The following is a 20785-nucleotide window of genomic DNA, read 5'->3' on the forward strand; positions in this document are numbered from 1 at the left end:
GTCACTGGTCCTCACTGGTCTTTATGGTGGATGCCAGATTCAGACCCCATGTCTTACACCTTTCTTAGTACATAGGATTCTGCAGTTCAGGTCCTGAAACCCAAGGTTTTCTGTACCACCAATTATTTACATAAACTAATATTGGCTCAGGGGATTTACAGGTCTCACTGTCACACAGAATGCCCCAGGTCTGTGCATAAGCCAACCCAGGCTAGAGCATACAACAGAGGCAAAGAATACATCCCCAGGTGTGCTCTCCCCTACCTTGGGGGTCTTTAAGAGAAGGCTGGATTGGCATCTGGCTGGGATCATCTGGCCCCAGCACTCTTTCCTGCCCAGGCAGGGGATTGGACTCAATGATCTGTTGAGGTCCCTTCCGACCCTAACATCTATGAATCTATGAACATCTGCTTTGCAGAGTCAAAGATAGCAAGATAAAGTGGTACAGCATCTTAGTCAGTCTCACTTTCCATACCAGAGGAAGTGTGCTGTGACTAACAGAAGATGGCACCCAGGGATCGTAAGAGAAACAGTAGGAACACACACATACACCATGCAATCAGGATGGAAACTGTGACAATACCCGCTAGATTAGGAGAGGCAAAGCCACAAAGCAGTAAACAAGGTGGCTTGGATCTGGTTTGCTGTGCTCTGGCAACTGAAATTACAATTCCTGCTCCCTCTCAGTTTAATTATTTGGTTTCTTGCCTGGATGATTCATTTTCTTTGGGGCATATCTTTTATTAATGCACAGTTCACTTCTCGCAAAAAGAATGTGCTGTGAAGTCTTTGCTGCCCTCCATGATCTAAGCAGCTTGGATTACAGACTCAGCTGACAAAACCTGCAACATAAATAAAATATCAAGTCATAGTGATACGAAAAGCATTTTTCATGATATTTGTTCCTCTCCAAGTTTTTATTGTAAGAAGTTACTGGTAATCCTCTTCCAGCCTGTGCTCAAGTCTGGTTCAGGGTGTTTCAAGTTTGGAGAGCTCATTCCTGAGCTCTGAAGGAGTATAGATTTGAGTTTGCTGGATTAATGATTGATTTAAATGGATTGTTTCCATCTACTCCTTTAATAGTTATTTACAGAGAAAATGCAGTTTCCAGATGGAGAGCAGCCTCTCTCAAAGAAGACTTTTGCAGCATAGCAATGGGCTCACTTGATTGCTGTTTTTACCACAAGCTATTAAGCAAGGCAAGGATTACTTCACCCAAGTAGCTCCCCATTACCACAGGAAGAGCACTCTGACCCATACCAGCAAAGTACTTCAGCACATACTTGGCTCCTCTGTGTACAAGAGGAACTCTATTAAAGTCAACTGGATTACAGGAATTTTTCAAGTTAAATACCTGCTAAAGATTTAGCAAAAGTCTGATTTTCTTAGTCTGTATAAGGTGTCACCCTACCCTGCCTTCCTTTAAGAAGAGTTAGTGGTTTTCCCTTCACCACTAAGCGAGAGGCTAGGTGCCTTCTACTTACCTCGTTCTCCCCTGCACCCCCTGCCACGATATTAGCACACAGGCATGTCAGAGTGCATGAAAAGAGACGACACCAAGGCAAAACACAGAAAACTCAAGGCTGCAGTAAGACATTTCAGCTTTTCCTGTGGTCCCCATATATGATTTCTCTACCCCAAAGCCAACTTACTCCTGCTTGGTTCAGGGCAATGAATGTAAGCAGGTCTCTCAGCTCAGAAAGGGTCTCTAATGATCCTGAATGTCATGTGGGCTTCTGGGTGAACAAAAATTAAACCTGGAGCAAAACCAGGTTTCCTATATAAGAGAATTCAGAGTTTGGCAAGTTTAGTACAGAAGTTGTCAGGTTGTTAAAACTATAGCTAATGAGATACTGAGAAACACAAAATTGAATGACAACTACCTAGCACCAGATGGTACATTTGGTTCATTTGACCAGCATTGGTCACAAACCCCTTACAACACAAAATAAAACAATCCAAACCACATCAGTATGGAAGTCAAATGGGTCCTTTTAATCTTCCCTTCTCAACAAATACACAGAGTCCAAGTACTCATCAACCAATGGAATAAGTAACTTCAGTAAGTTAACAATAAAGGTCTTAATTCTGAAGTTACACACTTGCTTAACCTAACTAGCATAAGTAAATTCACAATAAGATTAAGTGCATGCACAAGTAGCTTGCAAAACAAGGCCAAAAAGCATAGGCCTGATGTGCAGGACCAAAGTCACGTAGAATACCAGTTGCATCCAGTAGAAAGAGTACCAAAGAGCAACAGGAGCAACAAGCAAATTTCACAGAATGCTCTACTTGGTGCTGGTTATGCTAAGCATATACTGTTATTAATGTTTTATAACTGCAGGCGTTATTGCACCCTGCACTTTCCCTTGTGCTACTTCTATTATTCCCACCCAATTCATTCATTTCATAGTTTCATACTTGGTAGGGTCAGAAGGGACCTGAGCAGATCATCAAGTCCGACCCCCTGCCATGGCAGGAAAGAGTACTGGGGTCGAACGACCCTGGCAAGCTGTTCATCCAGCCTCCTTTTAGAGACCCCCAGGGTAGGAGCTAGCACCACTTCCCTTGGAAGTTGGTTCCAGATCCTAGCCACCCTGACTGTGAAGTAGTGCCTCCTGATGTCTAACCTGAATCTACCCTCTGCCAGCTTGTCACCATTATTTCTTGTCACTCCTGGTAGTGCTCGGGGGAACAGGGACTCCCCCAATGCCTGTTGGTCCCCCCTGACTAGTTTGTAAATGGCCACTAGATCTGCCCTCAGCCTTCTCTTGTGGACGCTGAACAGGTTCAGGGCCCTTAGCCTCTCCTTGTAGGGCCTGCCCTGCTGATCCCAGATCATGTGAGTGGCCCTTCTCTGGATCCTCCCGATGTTGTCCACATCCCTCCTGAAGTGTGGCACCCAGAACTGGACACAGTACTCCAACTGCGGCCTGACCAGTGTCGCATAGAGGGAGAGGATCACCTCCTTGGACCTGCTTGAGATGCATCTGCGGATACATGAAAAGGTACTGTTGACCTTCCTGACTGCTTCCCCACACTGTCGGCCCATGTTCATTTTGGCATCAATGATGACTCCAAGATCCTTTTCTGCCTCTGCACTGACAAGAAGGGAGTTCCCCAGCCTGTAGGTCTGCTGCTGGCTCTTCCTCCCCAGGTGCAATACCCTGCACTTGTCAGTATTGAATCCCATCCTGTTCTCATCTGCCCACCCCGTAGCCTGTCCAGGTCTGATTGCAGCCTATTCCTCCCTTCTAGCATGCCCACTTCTCCCCACATCTTAGCGTCATCTGCGAATTTGAACAAGGTGCTTTTCACTTCCTCGTCCAAGTCACTGATGAAGATGTTGAACAGTGTGGGCCCAACAACCGAGCCCCGGGGGACCGCACTGCCCACATCCCTCCAGGTCGAAAATGACCTGTCCACCACCACTCTCTGGGTACAGCCCTCCAGCCAATTAGTGACCCATCTGACTGTGTAGGTATCGACACCACAGTCTCCTAGTTTTTTAATGAGAATGGGGGGAGAGACAGTGTTGAAGGCCTTCCTAAAGTCCAGAAAGACTATGTCCACTGTGACACCTGTGTCCAAGGATTTTGTGACCTGGTCATAGAAGGCCACCAGGTTGCTCTGACAGGACCTGCCCCTGATGAACCCATGTTGGTTGCCCCTAAGCATAATCTCCCCTGCTGGCCCCTGGCGGACATGCACCAGGATAATTCTCTCAAAAAACTTACCCAGGACCGAGGTAAGACTAATTGGCTTATAGTTTCCTGGTTCCTCCTTCCTCCCTTTTTTGAAAATGGGTACCACATTGGCCCTTTTCCAGTCCTCTGGCACCTTGCCAGAGCACCATGAGTGCTCATAAAGCCGTGCCAGGGGTCCCGCAATGACCTCTGCTAATTCCCTCAGCACTCTGGGGTGGAGATCGTCATGACCTGCTGATTTAAACACATCCAGTCCTTCCAGAAGTTCCCTGTCTAGGTCCTCTCTGACCCTAGGTCTGGGTGCACCTCCCCTGGGGCCTATGGGGGTCCCAGTGGGGGGGGATGACCCAGTCTCTTATCAGAAAAAGAGAGGCAAAGAAATTGTTAAATAGGTTAGCTTTGTTGTCTGGTGCAATGACCAGATTTCCTAGCATGTCCTGCAGAGGCCCCACATTACCTGGTACCTTCTTTTTGCCCCCTATGTATTTAAAAAAGGACTTCTTGTTGTCCTTGATCCGAGTAGCTAGTCCCAGTTCTATCTCCGCCTTGGTCTTCCTGACTGCCCCCCTGCAGCCCCAAGCAACCAAGGTATAGTCCTCCCTGGTGATGGCCCCTCCCTTCCATTGGGTGTATGCCTGCTTTTTAGCTAGGAGACGTTCCCAGATGCGTTTGGTGAGTCATGGGGGCTTTTGCGCCCTCTTGCCCCCTTTGATCCGTGTTGGGATTACCTCCCTTTGGGCTTGGAGATTCATCTCCTTAAGGAACAACCACTCTTCTTGGACACCCAACTCCCCTCCCCTCTGGGACCTCAGCATCTCCCCGACTATTCTCCTTACCTCATTGAAATCCTCCCTCCTGAAGTCCAGGGCTCCTGCCTTGCTGCAGGTGTTTGCCACCTTGCACTGGATGGTGAATTCCAGCAGGCAAAGATTGCTGTCACCCGGGTAGTCGAGCACCCACAGACCCCTCCCCAGGTTGTCGCCCGTGGCCAGGACCAGATCCAACACGGCGTCACCCGTGGTGGGGCTGTGCACCTCCTGGGTTAGCTGGAGGTCCTGTATCTCGGCTAGGAACCTACGTGAGCGTTCAGACTTGACTGACTGCTCTTCCCAGCAGATGTCTGGAAAGTTTAGGTCACCCATGATGACCACGTCCTTTGACCTAACTGCCTCCGTGAGCTGACTTAAGAATTCCCAGTCTAGCTCTTCCCCTTGGTTGGATGGTCTGTAGTAGACCCCCACTGTTACGTCCCTTTCCCCTCCACCTTCTTGTATTCTAACCCAGAGCACTTCAATATGCCCCTCCTCTGGCCCAGTGCCACTCATTGAGGATGTGTATTTCTCCTTTATGTAGAGCGCCACACCCCAACCTTTCCTCCCTGTTCTATCCCTCCTTGGACCAATACTCTTTAAAGTCTTCATCAGCGACTTGGACGAGGGATTGAAATGTACTCTGTCCAAGTTTGCAGATGACACAAAGCTATGGGGAGAAGTGGACACACCAGAGGGCAGGGAACAGCTGCAAGCAGACCTGGACAGGTTGGACAAGTAGGCAGAAAACAACAGAATGCAGTTCAACAAGGAGAAATGCAAAGTGCTGCACCTAGAGAGGAAAAATGTCCAGCACACCTACAGCCTAGGGAATGACCTGCTGGGTGGCACGGAAGTGGAAAGGGATCTTGGAGTCCTAGTGGACTCCAAGATGAACATGAGCCGGCAGTGTGACGAAGCCATCAGAAAAGCCAATGGCACTTTATCGTGCATCAGCAGATGCATGACGAATAGGTCCAAGGAGGTGATACTTCCCCTCTATTGGGCGCTGGTCAGACTGCAGTTGGAGTACTGCATGCAATTCTGGGCGCCACACTTCAAGAGGGATGCGGATAACCTGGAGAGGGTCCAGAGAAGGGCCACTCGTATGGTTAAGGCCTACGAGGAGAGACTAGAGACCTTTTCAGCCTCCGCAAGAGAAGATTGAGAGGCGACCTTGTGGCTGCCTATAAGTTCATCACGGGGGCACAGAAGGGAATTGGTGAGTATTTATTCACCAAGGTGCCCCCGGGGGTTACAAGAAATAATGGCCACAAGCTAGCAGAGAGCAGATTTAGATTGGACATTAGGAAGAACTTCTTCACAGTTCGAGTGGCCAAGGTCTGGAACAGGCTCCCAAGGGAGGTGGTGCTCTCCCCTACCCTGGGGGTCTTCAAGAGGAGGTTAGATAACCATCTAGCTGGGGTCATCTTTCCTACCTATGCAGGGGGTCGGACTCGATGATCTATTGAGGTCCCTTCCGGCCCTAACATCTATGAATCTCTACAGCCTATAGCCCTTGATATTCACTGCCCAGTTGTGTGTTGGGTCCCACCACGTTTTGGTGAGCCCCACTATGTCTGGGTTGGTGTTAGCTAGCAGGAGGGTAATTTCCTCCTGCTTGTTCCCCATACTATGAGCATTATTGTAGAGGCATTTGAGAAAAAATGAAGCCTGAGATGCTAGGGTATATCTTGAACATTAGGGAGAAAGTACCAAATAAAATGCATGTTAAGAATAAGGTACTTCAACATTATTAAAAAGACAAGAATGAGGCCAGGAGTAATACACAAGGTCAGATCCAAAGCCTGGATGACAGAGCAGAGAAAGTAAGTACAGTTCTGGCTAGATCATTTCACTGATAATAGAATGTACAAGGTCTGAGCATCTTTTAAATTCTGACCCACCTGCATGGGTCAGACTGGTCCAGTTTAGGAGGCCTCCTGCACCAGTATAACACTATGCTGAAGAGGGGCAATCACTAGTAGACTGAGTATTTCAGAGGCATCTCTAGACCTAAAATGAATGGTAGGCAAGGAAATGTTATTGTGGGGAAAGAAACCTCAGGATTCACAAACAGAAACCCAGGGTGGGATGTAGATGTTAGTGCATAAAAGGAAAAAAGGTGGATTGCCAGGACAATGCATTTTGGCAGAAAAGTTTCACAATAGATTGCAATTGCTTAGACAGGCTTTCTTCTAGAATTGCACCAATATAATCGGTCACATATCTGGTCGACACTGGTAACAGGAAAATTAATATTATCAGCAATTGGCTTTCCAATAACATTACTGATAAATGTTGTGTGCATGTGTGCAGCTGCAGGATGCATACAGCCAAGAATGCAGCTGGGCAGCTTGGAGAACAGCCTCCCATCAGAAAGTCTGGAGGTGAGAGGGGCAGAAGGGACAAACCCAGGAAGGAAGGGGCATGAGCAGGGTGGGTCAAGGCCCCCATGGTAAGGGAGGGAGTGGGGGCAGGGGCAGGCACTGCCCAGCCAGGGCAGTGAATGCATCCCTGAAGCTAGGAGCAGGAGATAGCCACAGATACCTTGTTCATGGGATGTGGTGGGGAGGGAGCTCCCCACCACAGCACACACCCTTGGGGGAGGCATGGGGGGTATGTGTGACCCCCCCATCCCCCAATTTGTGCATGGGGCAAGGGCAAAGGTGGGCTGCGCCTATGGGCTCAGGGCCAAGGACTGCACCAGCCCCTTCCTGGAGGGATGGCTGGGACAGGGCTGCACTTGGAATGGGCAAGGGTGAGATAGGCTCAGCTGCATGGGGTAGGCAGCAGCAGTGGCACTGGGAGAGGTGGCTACAGGCAGGGGCTACAGGGAATTTTCAGGTGGCCATAGCCCCCCCAAGCCTCCCCCTAGTGCTGCCCCTGCTCAGAGCTATGGCCACCCCAAAATCCCCCATAGCCCCCTCTCCCGGTGCTGCTGTCCACCCCATGCAGCTGAGTCTGCCCTGCCCCTGCCCACTCTGAGGACAGCCCCAGCCCAGCCTCCCCACCAGGAAGAGGCTGGCACAGCCTCTGGCCCCGAGCCTGTAGTGAGCAGCCTGCCCTCACCCCACACACAAATCAGGGGAGGCACATGCCTCCTCTGGGGGTGTGCGCAGCAGTGGAGAGCCCCCTGCTTCCCATGTCCTCTGGACAAGCCACGCACAGCTCCCCCCCCACTCCTGACCTCAGGGTTGCATTCACTGCCCTGGCTGGGTAGCACCTGCCCCTGCCCCACTCCTTCATTGTGGGGGCCTCGATCTTCCTTACCACAGGCTTACTGGCAGGAGGCTGCTCTAAGCTGCTGGGCTGTATTCCTGTACATCAGCTATTGGATCAGTGTCGGCCAATACGGCTGGTTAATAATCGGATATCAGTATCGGCCAAGAAAATCTTTATTGATGCCTCCCTACTTTCTTCCTACCCCCTCGCCACCTCCAGCATACCTCATATGTCTGCCTGCTTTCTACTTGGCAGCAATTCCTCTTGGAACTGGCCAGTAACCAGGTTGCCGACATGCAGCAGGGAGCAGTGCAGGCATTTCCTAGGTAGAAGTTTTTCCTTTTTCTACAATCTTCTTCTCCAGGTTCCCGGTGTGGAGGAATTGCCCCCCAAGTCTGCCTCACTGCTGTAAGCAGGCAGCCTCTCCCCCATCTGTTTCATTTACCAATGAGCTGTGACCCGGGCTGGAGACAGTCCTGAGGGAGAGGGGACCTGCTCCCCTTGTCTCAGTTTCCCCACCACTGCAGGTCATGTGACTAGGTCCCTCACCTGGAAGGTGATGTAATTTGGAAGCACCAGGCAGCAGCCAGTGGGGCTGCTTCTGGTGGGAACTTAGTGATGAGGTCACAACAGGATATAAAAGGGTCCTCATGAGGAAGGGGAAGGGGACATATATGGAAACATGGAGTAAGCACACAGCCTCTGGAGCGCTTTCAGACTCCAGATGAACATGCAAGTAACTTACCTGAAATTTAGCCAGTAACAGTGTTCTAGAAGCATGTCAAAAGGCTACCACGCTGCTTCTGTTTGCTCAGAGATATTCTTCTGATACTTCTCTGACTTGTACCTCTCCCCAAGCCTACCCCCTCTACCCAATGAAGCTATCCTCTATAACAAGCTCTGTGGTACATGCTGGAGAGGGATTGGGCATACCTTTTTATTCCCTTAGCTCAGCTGACTAAGGGAGGCTTACTTTCTATGCTTCAGGCTATAAGAAGCACCCAGATATATCCTGCTGGGGTTAAGCTACGCCTATGTCTACAGGGTCTGTGCATCCCAGGCAGCACAGGGCCCAAAGACCTGAGTCCGGGTGGTGGCAGTGCTACACCAGGCTTGCAGGTGTGCTCCAGGAAGGGGGTCAGCTAGAAGTTAGCACCTCTGGGGAGGCATCGGAGGCTGGGTGCAATGTGGTGGGTGGCTCAGCATAGTCTACTGGCCCGCCACACACATTACCTTCATTATACATTCAAAGGTGTTCAGGCAACCTTTTTGTACTCTGATCGGTGGTATGGAGTTGGTTAGGAATTTCCCATAACAACATTTGACAGAAAGTTCATATTTTATGAGAACATTTTGATTTTACCATTGCTTTTTTTCATTAGGTGAATGAAACAAGAACTATTTTGATTTAGATTAGGTCAACCACAATCAAAACATTTCCATTTGTCAAACCAAACTATTAGTCTGACATGAATTTATCTGCTTGAGCTATTGCTGTATCTCTGCCTCCATTTTTCTGTATGGTCAAGTCCTTTTAAGCTCAGTTACATCTCCCATGACATACCAAGATCTTGCTAGGGGTGCTCTGACTTTAACATATTGTGGAATCTGTAGTTTCACTAGGTAGCCCAACCCATAGAAGAGAATGGGAGCACATGGTGCTCAAATTAAAAGTCTCAAGAGGCAGCACTACAGCTACCTCAAGAGAAAAGGCACAGATTACTACTGGACTGAAACAAAATTAATGGCTTCAGTCCAGTCAAAAAAAAAAAAAAAAATCTAAATAGAATATTTCAATTCAGGTTCATCAAACCATTTCCTATTGATCAGAAGTACTGGAACATATTATTTAGGGTTTTTTTTTTCCTGCACCTCTGATCCCATGAACACAGTCAACACGTTAAAGTCTGGAAATTTTGATTTTTGGCTAACTTCACTGTAACAGAGTGTTAGGAGATTCAAATGATGCTGGTTAATCTCTTATGAAAAAAAAACAAAAGCAAAAAGGGCTGTTAGAAAAAACCCAAACAGACTGAAACCTGGCATAAACCAATATATTTATAGTATTAAATCCAAGTTATTTCATAAAGATAGACTTTATTTTTGTACACTGTAAATAGATACATACAATATAGAGGATAAAAAATATAACCATTTCAGTATTTTGTATAAAATCTAAACACATATGTAGTCAAAGGGAAATATTTTAAGCCATTTCAGTAGTCATTTAACTCAGTAGTTGAATGCAGTACTCCTTACTCTTTTTTTTTTTTTTTCCTCCAGACAGTGGATGGGCTTTTAACCCATAAATCCCATTAAAGTATGCATGACAAAATTCCATTGAGACCCTCTGAAAAGCAAGGGTTACATTTCTTTATTAAAAACCTTAGTGCACTGAGATGAATTGTGGTCTTCAGAAAAAAATTCTTACTCCTCTGGCCATGCAGATGATGGCAATTTCAAAAGGCACTTGTGAATCAGACTACAGTAATTCAGGTCCACAGGCATTTTAGATCCTCGGTTTTGTATAATAGAAAATACAATATATTTACATAACAGAATTTGCTTTAACATCTATCATAGCTCCTTAGCATTCAAGTTTTATTGCACATGTTTAAAAATCCCATGTGTGATTGTAATAAACTAAATATATTTACACGTTTTGTTGGTTGAAGAACAAACGCATTGCTTTTCAGAATTTTGAGAATGAGCGGTGATTTCTAACACTTTTGCATTTTGCAATAAACAGAGGTTATATCAAAAGGTATATTTTGCTTCTCAACTACCCTTCTTATCAATACATTTGGTCCTTTAATATATTCATTTTTATTTAAAGAATTATTGTATCACAACTGATGTTGGTAAATAACCTGTCAATGTCCATCTGAACTTGCAGGAGTCAAACTAACCAGAATATTTAAATACATAAACATTTAATTTCTTAAAGAAAAAGTAGCTTTGGAGTTTTGTGAAGTCTATAGAAAGAATATGAATTTGGTACTTAAGACTTTACTTAGCAAAACTTTAGAGTTCTATGGATCTTGCTAGGATAAAAGATAATTTGTTAGGCATATCACAATCTGTCTGAAAATAATTGTAAAAATACTAAATATTCCTTAAATGGTAATGAAGATAAAACCAATCAAGATGCAGCATCATCTATCAAAACCAAAGTAGATATTTCCATGATCAAAATGTGAATCTCTCATCTTTTTGAAGAGAGACTAAAGTAAATGAACAAAACATACAACAACCAAGATGTACAGGATCCAGAGGCAAACAGAAGAAAACCTGCTTTATAAATTTACAGATACACTGATTGGAACAACACTGAGGTCTCAGGCAGCTGTATCTCTCCAGAATGGGGCCACTATAAAATTTTCGATCCAAATTTGAAGAAGAAATGTTCCAAACGTATGCTTGGTATAAGCCAATTCAGTGCAAAGCACTAGCTCTGATGAAATTTTGCTGATATTTATCTTTCCCTAAATTCCTGTTAAAAACATAAGAGAGTTTGTATATAAAATGGATGCAATCATATATACATGCACACATACACACACCATCTACATATATCTATGCCTCAGTATGTTCTTGAATTCAAATTATGTTAGGCAGTCTGTTTGTACCAAATATTTTCTATAGTACAACTGGGATTTAGAAGATCACATTCGAGAATGCGTGAGTATCAGTAGTATTGCACAAGTGTCACCTTGGCATTTCTCAGACAGCTTTTTATTCCATATAAATAGTGCTGTTTTAATTCCTGTCCCTAGAAACCAATTGTTTGTTTCAACAAGAAGCTACTGGTGTGCAAAGCACATACATTCTCCATTTTATCAAAATTAACGATATGATGATGGAACATTTCTGTTCAAACAGGACTTAAAAGAGCTCTGCTGATGGACTTACCAGTGTCACAGTTTGACAGTACTGAAAGTTGGGAATGTTAAGTGGGGCACCAAACTCTTAAAAATACATCATTGGCAAACTTCTGATAAATTATAACTCTGCCAAGCAATGCTCTTGTTATTAGAAAGCGAATACCAAGAATTAAGGTTGCTTTATTACTATACACCTATATGGTAAGAGGGGTCCATAAATGAATCCGTTAAGATGCAACTGTACTATACTTGAACATAAATATTGTATAGGTTAAATTACTGTTGCAATCAAGTTTCTCAACAACCACATTTGCCTTTCTCTTTCTCCTCATGTAGCTGCTCTGTAGAGCTATGCCCATTTGAACGCACTACCCCTTCCGGTATCCATGACTTGTCCACGCACCGTTCCATCCGCTTCATGATAAGATCAAGCAGAGTTTCAACTGCCTTGCTTACATTAGCTCCATTAGCCGCACTTGTTTCAAAATACGGTATTCTGTAAAAGACAAAATCGAAAACATTCTCTCATGTAGTGTGATCTTCATAGAAACCAAGGAAATACACGGCACTAGCCATGTGCATAGACAGCACAGAAAGGCTGCTCTTTTGAAGTCAGTGAAATCAAACCAATGATATGAAAAAGGCCCTGGCATGACAAGTGAAAAGGCAGCACCTTTGTGCCGTCTTCTGTGCCCCTCACACCTGGAAAGCACTCCCTGCAAACTTTTGCCAGGCTGCCCCATTGTTCGCCTTCAAAACCTCTTTCTGCAATACCTACAAAACCCTTGACAAGGCTTAGGCTACTGGTACAGTGGTGCACATGCCAACCAACACTGCCTCATTGTTTTTTTGTACTCCCATATTACTCTGCATCCTCAGTTGTCTCTTGGTTTATACTTTATATTATTTCAACCCTTTGTTGAAGAGTTTACAATATAAACCAAAATAGAAAACGTTTGTGAGAGGGGGCAAACTCCCAGGCCCGGTTACAACACTGGCCTGCCCACTTGTCTTTGGGAAAACTGCCTGCCTTACTTTCCTGCCATGCCTTGATCTTAAATATGTAAAGAGATGGTACTAGGTGGAAGGCTGCCCTTCGAGTGCTCTGATGTCAAGGGTGGCTCTTACATTAACTCCGAACTTCCCTTATGTCCCATGCCTCGCAGATGCTAGAGCTGTAACAAACTGTATGTCTTGAGGCTGAGCCAAACTCATTTCAATGTTAGGCCTCTTGCAGACTGCCCTGTTCTGGGCCACACACACTCTGCCCCCCTCTCACTGGAGCCTCTGACACTCTGCCCGCTGTCACCAGGCCTCTCTCAGACTGCCCTGTTCTGGGCCACATACACCCTGCTCCCTTTGAGTGATCATGTAGGCCATCAGGCTTATTTCTTCACTCCTTGAGTGGCCCTGGTTCAGCCTTTTGGGTCTCTCCTGTGACTTTCATCTGAGTGGTGACCAGTCAATTCACCAAACTCTGGGCTGACTCTGCCCCTAGTCCCTCTCTGGGCCACTTCGCCCCTTCCTTAGGCCAACACTCTGCCCCTACACTGGGGCCCTGGGGTCTTGCACTCCCTCAGGCTCAGGTGCCTCTCTCTAGGCGTGCCTGGCCTCAGCTCTGCCCTCTCACTAGGGCCTGGGGTCTTACATCCGCTTATGCTCAGGTGCTTCTCTCTAAGCATGCCTGGCCCCTGCTCCCAGGTCTTACACCCCTATATGGCTCAGGTGCTTCTTTACAAGTGTCCCTGGCCCCCCTTGCTCTCACAACAACCTATCAGATGGTGGGGGCTGGGGTTAAGGCACCCCTACCCACCTTTCACCAGGGAGGTAAACTGGCCTGGCATTTCTTGAGGACTTCCTCACCACAGAGAGTCCCTACCAGGACACACTTCCCCAGCAGGGTGCAGTTTCTAGCTGTACCCAGAACCAGGAGCCTCCTGCTCCCCCCACAGATCCTGCTCTCACCTCCAAGCTGTTCCGGGAGCAGCAGCTCAGATGAGTGTTGTTGCTCTGGCTACCAGCAGCAGACTGCTGCTCCAGCCCTGACAGCAAGGATCAAAAATGGCTGCCGCGTCAAGGCTGGCCTGCACCTGCCAGCTGCCTGCTTCCAGCCCTTAAAGTGACAGGCACCCAAAAGGTGCTGCCACACCTTTGTTTCATAGTTTCATAGGCATTAGGGCTGGAAGGGACCTCGGAAGATCACTGAGTCCAGCCCCCCGCCCAAAGGGCAGGACGTCAGCTGGGGTCATAGGATCCCAGCAAGATAAGCATCCAGTTTCATCTTGAAGGTGTTCAATGAAGGCGCTTGAACAACCTCCGGTGGCAGGCTGTTCCAGACCTTGGGGGCTCGGACAGTAAAGAAATTCCTCCTTATGTCCAGCCTGAAACGATCTTGTAGTAGTTTGTGACCATTCGTCCTCGTCATCCCTTGGGGCACTCTGGTGAACAAACGTTCCCCCAGATACTGGTGGTCACCCCTGATAAACTTATAGGTGGCCATCAGATCACCACTGAGCCTGCGCTTTTCCAGGCTAAAGAGCCCCAGGGCTCTCAGCCTGTCATCGTAGGGTCTGCTTCCCTGATCTCTGATCATGCGCCTGGCTCTTCTCTGGACTCTCTCAAGCTTCTCCACATCCTTTTTGAATTGTGGAGCCCAAAACTGGACGCAGTACTCCAGCTGCGGCCTCACTAAGGCCGAGTACAGGGGGAGAATAACGTCCCGGGATTTGCTTGAGAAGCATCTATGGATGCAAGCCAGTGTTTTGGTCGCTTTACTAGCCGCAGCATCGCATTGCAGGCTCATGTTCATCTTGTGGTCAGTGATGACCCCCAAGTCTCTTTCTTCCATAGTGCTGACCAACATAGCACTGCCGAGCCTATAAGGATGCTGCGGGTTTTTTTTCCCCAAGGTGGAGAACCTTGCATTTATCGGTGTTAAACACCATCAGATTCTCATCCGCCCACTCGCTGAGCCTGTCCAGGTCAGCCTGGATCATCCGCCTGTCTTCTGGTGTGGATGCTTTGCCCCAAAGTTTGGTGTCATCTGCGAACTTGGCCAGTCCGCTTCTGACTCCAGTGTCCACATCATTAATTAAGATGTTGAACAGTATGGGTCCAAGGACAGAGCCCTGGGGGACCCCACTGGTCACAGGACACCACGATGAGTGACTTCCATCAATTACTACCCTCTGGGTCCGACCCCGGAGCCAATTTTCCAGCCAGTGGATCGTGGGGGACCCAAGGCGACAATTGGCCAGTTTCTCCAAGACACGATCATGGGACACCAGATCGAAGGCTTTTTTGAAGTCAAGATACATGACATCAATCTCATCTCCCTTGTCCAGGTGATAGGTCACCTGGTCGTAGAAGGAAATGAGATTGGTCAAGCAAGACCTACCCGCAACAAACCCGTGCTGGCTATCCCTTAAGATGTTGGCGTCGGCCAGTCCATTAAGGATGGCCTCCTTAATAAACTTTTCTAAGATCTTCCCTGGGATAGAAGTCAGGCTGATGGGCCTATAGTTAGCTGGATCCACTTTCCTCCCTTTCTTGAAGATAGGCACCACATTGGCCTTCTTCCAGTCTTCGGGCACTACACCAGAGCGCCAAGAGTTTTCAAAGATCCGCGCTAGAGGCTGGGCTATGATGCTCGCCAGCTCCTTGAGTACCCTGGGGTGAAGACTGTCAGGGCCGGCTGACTTGAAGGTATCCAGCTTCTCAAGATGTTCCTTCACAAAGTCAGCATTAATGGAGGGCAGGGGATCACCCTCACCCGGACTTCCCGGCCCTGTAGCGGGCACGGGCGTCCCATGGGGCTGATGAAAGACCGACGCAAAGTACCTATTTAATAGGTTGGCTTTTTCCTGGGTGTCAGTTGTCAGTTGCCCCATCTGGTTCAGCAGGGGTCCAACGTTGCCCCTGCTTTTCCTCCGGCTCCCCACATATCTGAAAAAGGACTTTTTATTGTCCTTGATGCTCAAAGCTAGCTGGAGTTCAGTTGCAGCCTTGGCTTTCCTGGTCTGCTCCCTACAGGACCGGACCAGTGCAGAATAATCCTCCTTGGAGGTGACTCCCATCCTCCATCCTTTGTAGGCCTTTCTTTTTAGCCTCAGGAGGTCTGCTAGGTCCCTGGAGAGCCAGGGGGGCTGCTGTGCCCTCTTGCTGCCTTTCCTCCAAGATGGAATAGACTTAGTTTGTGCATTGAGGATCGCTCCCTTGAGGAGCAACCACTCTTCTTGAACTCCCCTCTCCCTGTGGTCACAGTCCCTTAGGGCCTCACGGACAAGCCTCCTGAGCTTGTCAAAGTCGGCTTTCCTCAAGTCAAGGACTTGCGTGTTGCTGACTTACTTGCCAGCTTTTCGGTGGATGGTGAAGGTGATCAGCTCGTGGTCACTGTCACCCAGCTTCCCATCGATCACTAGGTCACCGACTAGGTCCTCCCCAGTAGCCAGCACCAGGTCGAGCAGCGCTTTGCCTCTCGTTGGCCCATAGACTTCTTGAGTCAGGTAGAGGTCATCCACGCATGAGAGGAAGCTCTGCGACCGCTCAGATTTTGCTGAGTGATCCTCCCACGAGATGTCTGGGTAATTGAAGTCACCCATGACAACCATGGTCCTGGAGCAAGCTGCCTCAGCCAGTTCCTGGGCAAACTCCTGGTCTAGCTCAGGACTTTGGGTGGGAGGTTTGTAACAGACTCCCACCATTGTGTCCCCTGTGCTGTGTTCCCCACGGATTTTAACCCAGAGGGTCTCCAGCCGTCCACCCTGGTCGCCAATATCGGCTTGCAGGGACGCGTAGCTTTCCTTAACATAGAGAGCTACACCCCCGCCCCTTTTCTCTACACGATCCCTCCTGTACAGAGTATAGCCATCTATCCCCGTGGTCCAGTCATGGGTGGAGTCCCACCAGGTCTCTGTGATCCCTATGACATCGTAATTGTTTGCACTGAGCAGGAGGATGAGCTCCTCCTGCTTATTCCCCAAGCTCCTGGCATTTGTGTACAGGCAGGCAAGTGCCCCCTGGGGGGCTCCTTCCTTGCCCACAGATTTTACCAGGGCTGGGGCGGGCTCCCTTGAGTGCCGTGATCCGCTAGCTTTGCAAGGATTGCTCAGCGGGCCAGCAGTGGCGGTAGTCCCCCCGTCCCCCAGCGGGCTTAGTTTAAAGCCCGGTGGAGCAGGTCAGCCAGTCTGGCTAAGAGCCTCCTCCCTAGGGGAGAGAGGTGGAGGCCATCTCTTCCCAGCAGCTCGCTGCCTCTCTCGCCAAAGAGCGGGCTGTGGTCATGAAAGCCAAAGCCTTCCTGACGACACCAGCGCCGCAGTCTTTGGTTGACCACACAGATCCTCCTGTCCCTTCTCAGCCCATAGCCTGGGACTGGGAGGATCGACGAGAACACCACCTGTGCCCCCAGACCCTTAAGCCCCACTCCCAAATCCCTGTAGCGCCTCATGACCTGGCTGGGAGTGCTCCGAGCTGTGTCATTGGTGCCCACATGAATAAGGAGCATGGGATAGTGGTCTGTGGGTTTGAGGAGCTTGGGGATCCTCTCCGCAATGTCCCGGATGCGGGCCCCTGGGAAGCAGCAGACTTGCCGGGCTAAGGGGTCGGGGTGGCAGATTGGCCCCTCCGTCCCCCTCAGGAGGGAGTCTCCCACAACAAACACCTTACTTGTTGAAGAGTCTCTTTGTCCTGTGCTTCTAAAATGCCTAGTAATGATGTTCTGGTCCATGACCGGAGCTCCTACACATTTGTTGTTATTACTACTGTTAAAACAAGGAGTCAGGAGATCACAACACTTAAGATGTTAAACTAATGCTGTTTGCTCAGTATTCTCCACATGGTGGTGCTCATGAGGTTTTATTATTTAGTGTCATCCTCTCACATCAATATACAAGACATTAATTATGTCTGGTGCCTATCCAGTTGTCTTGCTTGCCTTTTTCTGAACACCACACTATAATATTATACTATGCTATAATGCAAATATTAAATAATACCTGCTTCAGAAGAGAAAACCATATTTTTAAAGCAGAGTTAAACCTGCTGGAAGTTACAAATGCAACTCCCACTTACATACTTTTCATTAGCTACCGAGCCGAATCAAGTTGCTTTCCCAGTTTTAATATTTATTTTAGAGCATAAGTTTTTTAAACTTAAAAATGTATAAGGACTCGCTGGTTATTTTGCTCTTATTTAAAATAGATAATTGTAGCCAAACAGCTCACAGGAGAAACAGGAATTGCCATTTCTGATTAGACCTAGAGTTGGTCTTCTAGTCCAATGTTGACTTTGCCAGTGGGTGGATGCCAAAGGTTTCAAAAGGATGGAACTCCTAAATGGTTAATTATAGAATAACTTTCCCACTGTGGAATTTTTTTATTTTCCATTACTTAATTGGTTTGAGTGTTCCCTTTCTAATAAATACAGTAAAAGCTTTGTTATCCAGCATGAGTGGGGTGCGGGGGGGTGCTGGTTATCTAAAAATTCTGCCCTGCCCCACGCAGATCCTTTTTTCCCCTCCCCCTGCCCCCTCTCCCACAGACTTTCCTGCCTGGGGGGGGGGGGGGGGTGGGGACGCGAATGCATGCACACATGTGCACAGCACCCCCCCCCCCCAAATTTTTCCCTCTGCCTATGCAGATATCATCAGCTAGAAGGGCTTCTAGCAGCTCCTCCATCAGCAAAATCACTAACTAATGTAAACAACACAAATACTTGATGTGCGTGCCAGATAGACTCGGCAACGATTCCGGTTGCTAAAGTGAGGATTGGTATCTGGGGATATTGGAAATTCTGCTTAATAGAGTATTCTGGTTAGTAAAATGCCAGTTAACACAGCTTTTACTGTATCTAATCTTTATTTTAACCCTTTTTCAATTTAATTCAGTCTCCACCAACAGCTTATCCTTATACTCAGGAAAAAGAGTGGGGGATCTCTCCAAAGTCCACTGCAGAAAGAACAAATGCAAAAGAAATTTTAACTTTTCTGCAACATTCTCCTTGCGCCCCTCCTCTACTGCTCCTGTTCCTCTCTACCAGTCCAGACAATATTCCGTCTCCCAGAACATCTGATACGTGTGACAAACTTTAGTTATTTAAGTAAACTTGCAAAAAGTTGTGCTCCAGGGAAAAGGTGGATATTACCCTGATTTATTCCAATTATTCTTCTGACACAAGAGGTAAACAGAGCAGGTATGCATTTGATAAAAATTTAAGGGGGATGTATATACTAAAAAGGTAGAATTTCCCTTTTTATTTTTCCTCTTTTTGCTCCAAAATTCTTCTGAGTACATTCTCATCCACAAATCCAGCATTTTACTCCAATAAACAGGCTACATATTAGCAAAGCCCTAGATTTTCCCTGCTGAGAATAATATTGAAGAGTTCAGGTATCACTTCACCCAAATCCAAGTAGTTAATGGCTTTGTCTAATACAATCACCACCACCCTCCACTGTTTTCTAGAGAACTGAATATGCAAACAGTTCTTTTCCATCTCTGCATGCAACTATTTACCAATTTAGTTGCCGTAGCATATAGAGATGATACTGAATTTCTGAACCAAATGCTTGCATTCCCTAAGATGTCTTTATAGGCCTGAATCTGAAAAGAGCTAAGTGGCTCTCTATTCACAAGCACGCTGCTTGGTAACAATGAAAACACATCCTTTTTTCCTAGAACTCTCTTCCTGTTCAAGCAAAGACAGAAACTAAAAGGTGGGTAGGAAACAAGTTGTGTCTAATGCAGCTAGCTCATTAAGGCTAAGTACAGGTAGTCAAAATGCCTGAGGCTACACCGATTCAATATTCACAGGTTAATCCAAGCTGCATAGATTGAACCAATAAGCAAGTGAACAGAAATTCACTTTTGATTCCAGAAATGCAGCCACATGCCTGCAGTGGCTCAGGTTAGAAGTCAGGGAGGGGGCAGGGTGCTAGGGCATGCACCTCCCTGCTCAGCTGGAGCAGACAGCTTCAGCCAAAGACATAAGTTCAATAAACCAATTTGACCTAAATCAGTTAGTTTGATACTACATCCATCCAGGTTTATCTTAAACCAGTTTTGGCCATTTTGAAAGTGGTTTATGTGCACTGAACTTTTGTCGTCTTACAGATCTGAACTAGTTTCCAATTTCTGTGTAATTTCTGTCCTTGGCCTAAAAGAACTACCTTGAGAGGGGCAGAACAGTCATGGATCAAGCAAAGGATTTTACCTGCTTGGGCAGGACATTTGAATCATGCCATTCACAATTTAAAGTAAGATGGAGCCGGAAGATCTGCTCCATTCCCTGAAAGGCCCCATATGCAAGAAATGGCTTCAGTTCTAGCCCCTGATGTTACCTGCTACCATGCGGACTGACAAAGCAAAAAAGAGCTTCAACTTCTACCCAGTTTGCCTCTGGTGTCTATCCTTCTCTTTTTCAACTCCCTTTCTTGCAGGAAATCAACCACCTTGTGCTGGTCCCAGTAGTGCTTGGTAATATTTGAAGACAGCACAGATCTTACCCTATCCTAGTTTACACCACCTCCTGTGTCACATTCAGCTTTGCATAGCCCAATTCAGCTGTTCAAAAACAATGAAAAATAGCACAGGAGTGGGGCCACTTACTTAAGACTCAGGAGATCTGTTTTCAGGTGTCTCTGCCAGAAGCTTCCTGGGCAAGCCTGAACATGTCAAACTTGGGTTTTTAAAGGTATTCAGGTATAACTTCCATTAAGATCAATGGGAATTAAGTGCCTACCTGCTCTTACAAAATCTTCACCTTAGCCAATCAGCACCCATCTGTAAAACAGGGATCCTAGCACTTTCCTACCCCAGTCTTATAAGGATAAATACACTGAAGAGTGAGAGGGAGGTACCACTGCAATGGGGGCCACTTAAGTACGACATAGAAAAAGAGTTCAAACTGAAATTAAGCACTGAGTCTCAAACTAACATCTTCTTTCTCTTCCCCTCTTCTCCATGCACATAATTTAAAGAAATTAATTGGAGCAGTATTCTTGTTGTTAGGCATGAACAGCTGGACAGACATATGTATTTTTTTCTTTTTAATATGTACAACTGCAGGCATTTGGATGCTATAGTGTGTGTTAAACATTAAAGTGTTGGAAGGAAATGCTGGATTCTTTTGTGGGCGATTAAGAATGACTCAGTGATTCATGATA

At 47.0% G+C, this 20785-nt stretch overlaps 1 protein-coding gene across 8 annotated transcripts in view; it reads right to left on the reverse strand.

The window, feature by feature from the left end:
- Positions 1-9779: 9779 nt before the first annotated feature.
- Positions 9780-20785, reverse strand: part of RAB27A (RAB27A, member RAS oncogene family) — a 60144-nt gene continuing 49138 nt past the window's right edge. For 7 of the 8 annotated variants that reach the window (XM_059714688.1, XM_014606132.3, XM_019477779.2 and 4 more), the window contains one exon: positions 9780-12121. In XM_059714688.1, coding sequence (XP_059570671.1) covers positions 11923-12121 — 199 coding nt within the window. In that variant the 3' untranslated portion in view covers positions 9780-11922. The remainder of the gene's footprint in view (positions 12122-20785) is intronic. The other variant, XM_019477782.2, reaches the window with a different exon arrangement.

This window comes from Alligator mississippiensis, chromosome 11 (genome assembly GCF_030867095.1).
Source record: "Alligator mississippiensis isolate rAllMis1 chromosome 11, rAllMis1, whole genome shotgun sequence".
Taxonomy (NCBI): Eukaryota; Metazoa; Chordata; order Crocodylia; family Alligatoridae; genus Alligator; species Alligator mississippiensis.